Raw genomic sequence first — 11,533 nt, forward strand, 5'->3', positions numbered from 1 at the left:
TCGTCTTGGATAAAACCGTATTTGTGCATATGGCCATAGTAGTTCGCGACTCTAGTGTTTGTTTGAGGTCGACTTGATTGTCTCTCAAACCCATTACCGATGAACAAGATGTCATAATAAGGAGGCGTGTTACTGTTTGTTTGAGGTTGGTTTGAGAGTCTCTCAAAACCATTACCATTGAAAAAGATGTCGTAATAAGGAGGCGTATCATGTAATTTGTGTGGCTTCTCTTTCAGTATTTTCTTTGATGAGTCGTGATGGTGGTGGTTGTGGTGGCGATGGGTGGTTGAGTTGTGGGCGTTCGACATATTAGTTTATCCGTTGAAGTTATTATGAACTATGAACATATATTTATATATGAGTTTGTGAAGGTTTATGTTGATGGATTGTGGAAAGGAGTTACGGAATCCGATTCCCATTATTTGGGAGTTTTATTAACAGATGTATTATAAGTCTTATATTCCGTATACATTTTTGGTTCTTAGTAAAAGGATTCCTTGGCCATTTTTGGAAGATATAATATGAATATATGCCATCAACCTTTGAATCGTTTTAAGCTAGGTGGCTTTGATTTGATCCGACAACACATCAAGCCTAAGGCTATTCGTAGTGGTGGTGTGAATGAGAAAATTAAGTGTTAAGTGCTAGGCAACACCTCAGTGCCACATAAGCAAATGGGAGAAACCACACTCACATGGCGGCTGGAGATGTGTGGTGGTGGTCATGTGGGTGTAGACCATTTTGTAAACAGAAATATCGCTCTTAAGGGACATCTTGTTGGTAAGGTGTCTCCCTTCTATCCTAGAGATAAAGGGTTCAAATTTTGCAAGGTGCATGTATTGGTGGTTAACAGGAGTATATTAAGATTAGGAGATGCTCTAAAAAACATAATCAGACCTCTTTTAACATTATTTTTTACATGTAATTATAAAATACATTGCATAAAATACATGTAACTACACATAAACATTAAAAAGCATTGCACAACATAATATTAAATAAAAAACTACATATATTAAAAACAAGAGAAACTAGCCTAACACACACACACACAAAAAAAAAAAAAAAAAACCTAGCAACACAATTTATAAAAAAAAGCAACGTCTATTGTTAGTTGTGTAAGAATGTACAATCTTTTGACGAATATCTCTCTACTTTGACAAAAACAAACTAGCAACACACCTTGTAAAAAAAATTGACGAATATCTCTCTACTTTTACAAAAACAAACTAGCAACACACCTTATAAAAAATAGCAACGTCTATTGTTAGTTGTGTAAAGAATGTGCAATCTTCTGACGCATATCTCTCCACTTTGCAATGATACAATGACCCGTATTCTCCTTGGCCCACTTTTTCGTGACATTTGTCATGAATACGTTTCCAAAACATTTTGTTCGTTTTACTAAGTCCTAAAAAAGCAAGGTAGTGCCCTTGTGGACAACCTCTTCGGTCCTCCCGCTGCTACCAATGTTCCATCGTCAGCAATTTTGGGTGGTGAAGCCAAACTGGCACCATCGCCTTAGTTGGCCACCATCATTTGGTAACAGAGGACTATTAGGGTTGATCATCATCACAACTAGGGGTGTTCGACTAATCAAATAACAAATTTTCGATTTAATCGAATCAAATTATTTGATTTTTCTTTAGTTTTTACTTTGGATTCGTATTTGATTCGAATTAGATTTGAATTTGAATTTGAATTTCAAATTTATGTTCAATTCGAAATTCAATTCAATTTGTATTCGTGTTTGTATTCGAGTTTGAATAAATTCGATTCACTTCGTATTCACCCAAAACAATAAATTATTTTACTTTTATTTTCAAAACTACTACAAACTTATTATTTTTAGCGTTAAAAATACTAATCTAAAAGATAAATAAACTCTTGTAACGTCAAAAGACCAAAATCATAATTGTAACACCCAAATACAAATTCAGTGTAGAATTTAGTTAATAGGACCAGAAAGAAGTAAGATGGGACTATGAGCTATTGGGCTTAGTGATGCTATGGACTTTTGCCTTATGAATGTAATTTAGATTTTGATCCAAATTTAAAAAGTCTTTTTTATTTCCGCGTGTGTATGTATTTAATATTTAATTATGTATATACAAATTCAGTGTAGAATTTAGTTAATAGGACCAGAAAGAAGTAAGATGGGACTATGAGCTATTGGGCTTAGTGATGCTATGGACTTTTGCCTTATGAATGTAATTTAGATTTTGATCCAAATTTAAAAAGTCTTTTTTATTTCCGCGTGTGTATATATTTAATATTTAATTATGTATATACAAAAATAAAAAAAAATCTATATATGTATATTTTGAATTCGAAATTCAGATCAAATTGAAAATCATAAATTTGAATTCGATTACTGAATTCAAACTTGAGTAACAAATTGGCACAATAATAAATTCGAATTCGATTACTGAATTCAAGCTGATTGACACAATAATTTACAACTCAGTTTAAAATTTATGACAAACAATTATTCCTTATGTTACATATGTTATCTAAATAAGACCGGAACAAAACAACATGATCACACATAAAGAAGATAATGTATGATATATGCGTTTAGTTTCCCATCAGAGGCATTGTTTGCTAAGTTGAAATTTTTTGTGCCTCGACTCAATGAAATCCGTAGCTTCTGCATCTATATCCTCTTCATCTCGCATAAACCCATGTGTGTGCATGTGACCATAGTAGTTCGCGACTCTAGTGTTGGTTTGAGGTCGTTTTGAGAATCTCTCAAACCCATTACCATTGAACAAGATGTCATAATAAGAGGCGTGTTATTGTATGTTTGAGGTTTGTTTGAGAATTTCTCAAAACCGTTACCATTGAAAAAGATGTCATAATAAGGAGGCATGTCGTGTAACTTGTGTGGCTTCTCTTTCGGTATTTCCTTAGATGAGTCGTAATGGCGGTGGTTGTGGTGGCGATGGGTGGTTGAGTTGTGGGCGTTCGACATAGTGATGGTGTTTAGTTGCGTATGGTTGGTTGATTTATCCGATGAAGTTATTATGAACTATGAACATATATTTATATACGAGTTTGTAAAGGTTTATATTGATGGTTTGTGGAAAGGAGTCATGGAATCCGATTCCCATTATATGGGAGTTTTATTAACTGATGTATTATAAGTCTTATATTCGGTATACATCTTTGTTTCGGTTAGTAAGAGGATTCCTTTAGCCATTTTTGGAAGATATAATATGAATATATGTCGTCAACCTTTGAATCGTTTAAGCTAGGTGGCTTTGATTTGATAACACGTTAAGCCTAAGACTATCCGTAGTGGTGGTGTGAATGTGAGATTTACGTGCTGACCAAGAAGCAACAGCTTAGCGTCACATAAGCAGAGGAGGAAACCACACTCACATGGCTAGAGAGGTGTAGTAGTCATGTGGGTGTCAAGCATTTTGTAAACATAATCGCCCCTAAGGGACATCCTCGTGGTAAGGTGTCTTCCTTCCATTCTAAAGGTAAAAGGTTTAAATTTTGCAAGGTGTATGTATTGGTGGTTAATAAGGAGTAAATTAGGATTAGAAGATGTTCTATAGGAAACATAATCATTGTTTTTTAGTGACCTCTAACATTATTTTTTACATGTAATTATAATATAAACATTTAAAAACATTGCATAACATTAATGTTGTATAAAAACCATCACATAAATTTAAAATAAAAGAAGGAAACTAGCATAACACGTAAATGAAATAAAAACTAGCAACACAGTTTACAAAAAAAACTAACGTATATCGTTGGTTGCGTAAAGAATATGCAATCTTTTGATGCATACATCTCCACTTTGAAATGATACGATGAATTGACCGGTATTCTCCTTGGCCCACTTTTTCGTGACATCTATCATGAATGTGTTTTCAAAACATTTCGTTCCTTTTACTAGTTCCTAAAAAAAAGGTAAATATGCATAAACACAAGTAAGTATTAGAAATAAATAAACATATGTACATGTCGCCAACACAATCCATGTCGTGCTCAATCACTATTATTGACCTTGTGGAAAGCCTCTCTGATCATGTCACCACTAAGTGCTACCAGTTGTTCCGTCGTAAGCTACCTTGGGTGGTGAAGCCAAACTGGCACCACCGCCTCACCCGGCCACCATCATTTGGTCACGGGCGACTATTAGGGTTTGATCATCACCACAGCCACGTGTGTTCAACGAATCGAATAACAAATTTTTGATTTAATGGAATCGAATTATTTGATTTTTTTTTATACTTGGATTCGTATTCAAATCCAAATTTGAAATTTATGCTCAGTTTTGGAATTCGATTTGATTTTATTTGTATTCGAATTCAAATAAATTCAATTCTTATAGAACATAGGTGACTCGTATAGAACATAGGAAATGTTCTATAAAAACATTAAAATAACATTGCACAACATTAATATTAAATAAAAAAAAACATTACATATTAAAAAAAAAAGAAACTAGCATAACACGTAAAAATAAACTAGCAACACACTTTATATTAAAAAAAAAAAAAAAAAAAACGTCTATCGCAGGTTGCCTAAAGAATGTGCAATCTTTTGATGCATATCTCTCCATTTTGAAATGATACAATGACTTGATTGGTATTCTCCTTGGCCCATTTTTTCGTGAGATCTGTTATGAATGCGTTTCCAAAACATGCCGTTCCTTTTACCAGTTTCTAAACAAAGAAGGTAAATATACATAAACACGGGTAAGTATTACAAATAAATAAACATTTGTACATGTCGTCAACACAACCGCCGTGGTGCTCAATCCCTGATATAGCCCTTGTGGACATCCTTTTCGGTCCTTCCGTTGCTAAGTGCTACCGGTTGTTCCGTCGTAAGCTACCTTGGGTGGTGAAGACAACTGACATCACCACCTAGTCGGCCACCATCATTTGGTCACGGACGACTATTAGGGTCGATCATCACCACAACCAGGTGGTTCAGCGAATCGAATAATAATTTTTCGATTTAATCGAATCATATTATTTGATTTTTTCTTACCTGGATTCGTCTTTGAATTCCAGTTTGAAATTTATGCTCAATTCGAAACTCGATTTAATTCGTATTCAAATAAATTTGATTTGCTTCATATTCACCCAAAATAATAAATTATTATTTTTTTATTTTCAAAACTACTACAAACTAATTATTTTTAACATTAAATAAAATACTAATCTAAAAAATTAACAAACTATCGTTATGTCAAAAGACCAAAATCAGAATTGTAACACCCAAATATAAATTTACATTAGAATTTAGAAAGTAGTATGAGACTAGAAAGAAGTAACATGGGACTATGGGCTTAGTGATGTTATGGACTTTTACCTTATGGATGCAATTTAGATTTTTACCCAAATTAGAAAGGTTTTTTTTCATGTGTTAAATTAAATTATGTATATGCAAAAAAAAAAAAAAAAAGTTGTATAATTTGAATTCAAATTTCGAATTGAATTGAAAATCATTAATCCGTATCGAATCGAATCTAATTTGAATTTTTGAAAACTGAATTTGAACTTTGATAATCAAATTCAAATCCCGTCGGATTTCGAATTTTTAGAATCCAAATTGATTACTCAATACCCCTAACCACAGGTGACATCAGTGATTAACCCGATCACCCTTGCTATTGACCGCCAAGACCACCATCGCCAACTGTGGGAGTCCCTTTCACAACCAATAAACCTCACATGATCGATTTTCTCTCTCAAAAGTCAATAAACAACCAATCCCCACAAAAAAAATCATAGTAATCGAATGAATGAAAATCATAAACGGGTAAGTCATTACGTGAACGAACCCTATTAATCCAAATCGTTGATTCTTGCATGAGCTTCTTTGAAGTCAAATAGGGAGTCTCCTTGGGTTTTTTTCCCTTGGTTACCTCCTCAAATAACGATCACTAAAATTAAGGAAAATCTCTTATTTAAAATCGACGATCTAAAATGGTAGAATTCAAGTCAGACACTTGGGCCAAAACACTTATGACAGTTTGTCACATGATCCAACAATCGAGCCGTTTTAACCTGGTACGTTTTTGCCACATCTTCCACCCACTATGAGAATGAACATTTTTCTTATACACCTTGATACCACTAGGCTACGTGTCATCTGCTATAAGAAAATATACGTTACACCTTTTCCTTAAACATAAGAGGAGAGGTTATCCAACAAATCCTCTCTTTATATATTAGATTATTATTATATTTACAACAAATTATTTCACCCATAAATATTAGATAAACACTTGAAAGCAAATCTCAAACACCTAGAAGCATCTAGCCATAAAAAATGGACCAAACATACCCAATATTTGATACCAAATGCATTCAATGATTGACCAAACACCAAACATGAGCCATGAACAAGGAATCTAGACCAGCAATCAACAATAGAACATGCTTGCTGTCAATTTGTGATTTCTTTAACAACAAATTTAGCAGCTGTATATGTATGTAGGACATTATGCCAACCTCAAACAATAATCTTTGTCCAAAAAGGCATCAGATTCTTCTTCATAACAACAATCATTCTGTCTTCGGCAGTTTCAATGTTTTATTATTAATATTCACAGCTGTGTACAGAAACAGTTGACATTAAATAAAACAAAACAAACAACACCCCTCTACAAAGATATCATCAAAAAACAAACCCTAAGCTACAAATCATAAGGTAAATATGTAACATAATTTGAATTAATAAATATTTAAAATCAATGTGTCAAGATTCAAGAAAACCCGAAAAGATTATGTACACTATAGCCCTGTATATTAAACATTTCTGAAAGAATGATGCTAGTACCGCTAAATGAAGACGCGGGTCAACTATCTTTTGGTCAAACCCGATATGGGTTTCGTATGAAAGCTTCAAAGATCCAAACTTTACATCAAATACAACAATCTTGATATGAATTTTGTATATTATCCACCTTCTCTAATACAGTTTCCTGGTAATAGAAACCTGTACTTGTCTGCGTTTTCTAGAAGATGAACCGGAAGATGAACAGCTGAATACGAATGCGGGATGGGCCCCATTTTTGCGATAATTTCCTTAAACGTGTATTCTTCGGGCACCATATCAAAGAGATCAGCACCTTTGCAAATTACCTTTTGTACCCTTTTCGGGTTCAAGAATTTGTTAAACCTCACTCTATCCACATGACTATAAGCTTTCATCTTGAAAACAAACTCGCTGATGTGGCGGAAGCAAAAGCTACAATGCCATCCTGCGTCCGCCAACACAACGTCCGACTGGCGGTAATGGGCGTACCTTGTCTTTCCTGATTGATATCGATGAACCGATGCCCTCCAACTATTATTATCAAGAAAAAACTCGAACGAATATAAATAATTTTTTAACCGAAGATGAAGAACAGGGGGTATGTCATCACACCATCTCAAGAGATTTATCGTATGTCTACTCGGTATCTCATCAATATCCGACATGATTAACAAATCATCATCTTGAATCCCGGCTTTCCTTAAAAGATAATCCAACGCGAGCCTTTGATACGCTTCTTCAACAAACGGATTCTCCCCTTTTCGCGATCTTCCGGGAATCTTCCCGTAAGTCAACCTCGGTTCCACGAATTTGAACTTTCCACGTTGACTTTCGAACACCAAAGGTTTCGGTAAACCCGTGAAAGTTGAGTTTGATTCAAGGAGTACAAACTCGGTAACATAAGGATACAACTCATGCCATCTTATTGTAAGGAGATCAACTTCATTGCTAAACAAAACCGCATCAAAAACACGTCTTGGGAACTCACGCGTCCTCCACCCATGAAGCTTGCAAAGATTATGCATCGACACGTTTTCGTGATAATAATGTGGGATTTCTTGAAACGGTTTTGGTGGCGATTCCCATAACGGGCGTAGAAAGTATGAAATCTTTTGCCCGTGAACGTATAAACCGAGGATAACAGTTGGGACCAAAACGAAAAGAAAAACGAGCATTTTCAAATCGAGCCCACGAAGAATGCATCGTACTCTTGACATCGTTAAAGATTTTCCTGAATCCTGCATACCAATTGTACAATTTTGTCAAGATAATTTACAAAAGATCACTCAAAGTCAACAGGGGGTCAAAATAATTTACAAAAACATAACATGATATAGACTACTTGATTAAAAGATAGAAACATATCACAGCCCTGATTTTTTTTTTTAATTTTGATTTTTCAACAAAACTTGAAGTAAATGTACTACATAAAGAACCCTAATTTTGACCAAATTAGGGCATAAAATATAAATTCAAATGCATATCATAAAAAGTAATATACTTAAGATAAATAAATTATATAAGCACATTCAAATTGAACAAATAATAATAAAAATTATGGAAAAACAAAATCAAAAGGGGGAATTTTTTTAAATGAATGAAACTAATTAAATTACCTGATCGCAAACATCACTGCAGATATCGTCGGATTTTTTGGAACAATAACGAGATCCACCTTCTGCAATTAAATAAAGTTTGTCGAGAAATTGTGATAAATTAATCATCGCCATTTTGAAACCCTAATTTTAAAATAAACCCAGATCGATAAACCCCCAACTTGTGACACGAAGCAACTTCTTCAAGCTTGTCGACTTCAAATCAAGAAATTGGGATGAATTGAACTCTTGTCTCTATCTCTATATGTGTAGATACATATATGTTTGTGTGTGTGTGTGTTGTGCGTGTTTTAAAAGGGTGTGAAATTGGTGTGTAATGAATGGTAGTGGTGCAAGGAAGCCGTTTCTTTGTCTTCTACCCCACCCTCTTCTGTATTTATAGATACAAATTGTTGTATCTATATATTGAGGGTTGGAATTTAAAAAATTGGAATAGGATTGATTACTTTTGGATTTGACAAAAATGCCCTTGGAATTATAATTGGTTTGATTAGGGTTGTATATAAACTCAACCGAACCAAATTGAGCTGAGCTGAATCGTGTTAATGTTAGTTCTTTTAGCGTTGAACTTGTTCACTAGTGGTTCATGAATATATATTGAACGAAAAGTCTTGTTCGTGTTCGTTCGTTAAGAAATTGAACATGTTTACGGACGGTTCATAAACACAAAAAAAGATATATCATTTTAATAAATAAAAAAAAGTTATTCTTTTTTTTTTGAACGGCCAACAAATCCTCCAAATGAGCATCATAGGCACTCTCAATGTAATAATTGTAAACATAATTATCCCAAAACAAAGACGCAAGTTAGGTATAATAAGTATTAACATAATTATCCCAAAATAATGTTTAAAGATCTAAGTTTCAATTGATTGAACATAAACTAAACTTAATATACAACCATGAACAGATGTACACATAAACGAGCATATTACCAAACATTCGTGAACGTAATTGAACGAACATGACATATGTTCACGTTTGTTCATTTAATTAATCAAATGGAATTCCTTGTTCATGTTTGTTCATTTATTAAACAAATGAACGAACGTAAATGAACTTCCGCCGAATAATTCGTTGAAAGTTCAGTTGTATACAATCCTAGTTTTGATTTTTATTTTATTTCATAATTGTTTTTTCTTATGGTTATAATAACCTAAATTCAAAAAGAAAGTATCACAATTAAGTTTTCTTTTAAACATCATTGTAGTGTGATTGTTTCTCTTGCCTTGCTCCTTATATTACATGGAAATATAAATATTTTATTTTAATTGCTGTAATGTTCTTTTAGAATAGGAAAATTGGTATTTAATAAACCAACATTTGTCCAGTTGGTAAATAATAATCCAACCTACAGAATTGGTATATAATAATCCTACCTATCAACATGTTGGTACTCAATGAACTCCTGTTAGTTTTTTTTAACTGAAGTTAGTTTTTAAGTTTTATTTATTACACAAACAGTCCCTGTAGTTGTAATTTACTAGTTTTAACTATGAGTTAATAGCCAAAATGGTCCCTGAGGTTAATAGCCACAGCACCGCCACCACCGCCACCGCACCGCCACCACCACCACCGCCACCACCACCGCCACAGCACCGCCACCACCACGATTAACGCGGTAATTTATGACCCTTAATTTCGTGATTAACAAGCGATTAACGCGACATTAGATTTACAAGATCTCTTGAGAGATCTCAATATCTCTATACATAAATGCCTTTTAGTCTCATTCACAAACAAACACAGAGAAGTAATCTTCTCAACTAGAAAACCCTTAGTTTTCTTTGTCTGCATATTGTACATACACACACAAACTTTATCTTCTTCATCTCACAAACAAAACCCTATCTCCTCACTTTCTCTCGATTACTTTCACAAGCAACAAAGAACAACCCTCAATCTTCATTCCCTCCTCTCGATTCTTTGTCTGCCGGTGGTCCCCTCCGATGAGCGACACCCCCCTCCAATTTCCGATTGACAACTGCCACCACCAGATGGTGGCATATGGTGCGGCGGTGCGACACAGAGAAAAACGGGAGAGAAAGAGACTGAGAGGCGAGAGAGAGAGAGGCTGAGAAGAGAGGAGGGCGGCGGCGGCGGAGGTGAGCAGCGGCGGCGGAGGTGAGCAGCGGCGGCCGGCAGTGACAGCGGCGGTGGAGCTTGGCTCCGTCAAAATCTTCCGGTAAACATACCCCCCTTCGGTTCCTTTTATCTTCTGATGATTGAAGATGGTATTGATTTGTTGTGGTTAATATTGTTTAACTCAGATCTGAGTTATGTAGGGAAACGGGTGGTGGTGGCGGTGCTGTGGTGGTGGTGGTGGTGGCGGCGGTGCGGTGGCGGTGGTGGCGGTGCTGTGGCTATTAACCTCAGGGACCATTTTGGCTATTAACTCATAGTTAAAACTAGTAAATTACAACTACAGGGACTGTTTGTGTAATAAATAAAGCTTAAAAACTAACTTCAGTTAAAAAAAACTAACAGAAGTTCATTGAGTACCAACATGTTGATAAGTAGGATTATTATATACCAATTCTGTAGGTTGGATTATTATTTACCAACTGGGCAAAGGTTGGTTTATTAAATACCAATTTTCCTAGAATAAATATGATTGAAAGTATTTTGGCTCACATTTCACGGTCCGTGAGATAACGTGATCATAACATTAGTACATTCAACCTTTCATGAAAGCTAACAAGAACAATGTTTTGTACTTTTATATATACTTATTCTATAAAACTTTTTATCTGTCGTATGTATACACAATTCCAAAATAAGCTATCAAACATTTCGAGTGAAACATTATGACGAAAGAATATGAATAATGTTCTCTATCAAACCTTGCGCAACACGATTAGGGTACTTGCACTACTAGAAAACTGTTACTATTCACACGTCAATTTCCGTGGAAAATCCGTGGGTAACTGCAGTTACTCACTAATTTCTCACGAAAACGGATTTCGTCGGAAATCTGTTGGAACTTTCCGACACTTCTCCTACGCAAATCCATTTGTCACTTTTTGTTGTTTTTTTTTTGTCACAAAACTAAGACCCTTTCTTATACGTCAGAGTTTCGTAGGAAAAGTGTCGGCATTTTCATTCGTAGGAAATGCGTAGGAAAT

The 11,533-nt window shown here is 34.7% G+C and overlaps 1 protein-coding gene across 1 annotated transcript; it reads right to left on the minus strand.

Moving 5' to 3' along the window:
• Positions 1-6,680: 6,680 nt before the first annotated feature.
• On the minus strand, positions 6,681-8,783 carry LOC110895082 (beta-1,4-mannosyl-glycoprotein 4-beta-N-acetylglucosaminyltransferase). The gene is made up of 2 exons (XM_022142358.2): positions 8,409-8,783; positions 6,681-8,030 (listed from the first exon to the last, which is right to left on the minus strand). The coding sequence occupies exons 1-2, from the start codon at positions 8,520-8,522 to the stop codon at positions 6,933-6,935; spliced, it is 1,212 nt and encodes a 403-aa protein (XP_021998050.1). The 5' UTR covers positions 8,523-8,783; the 3' UTR covers positions 6,681-6,932.
• Positions 8,784-11,533: the final 2,750 nt, after the last annotated feature.

Source organism: Helianthus annuus, chromosome 12 (assembly GCF_002127325.2).
Source record: "Helianthus annuus cultivar XRQ/B chromosome 12, HanXRQr2.0-SUNRISE, whole genome shotgun sequence".
NCBI classification, from domain to species: domain Eukaryota; kingdom Viridiplantae; phylum Streptophyta; class Magnoliopsida; order Asterales; family Asteraceae; genus Helianthus; species Helianthus annuus.

Coding starts and splice junctions, on each gene's coding strand:
- LOC110895082 (XM_022142358.2), bottom strand. CDS start 8,522: ATGGCGATGATTAATTTATCACAATTTCTCGACAAACTTTATTTAATT. Junction 8,031..8,408: donor GCAGTGATGTTTGCGATCAG/GTAATTTAATTA, acceptor ATTGGTATGCAG/GATTCAGGAAAATCTTTAAC.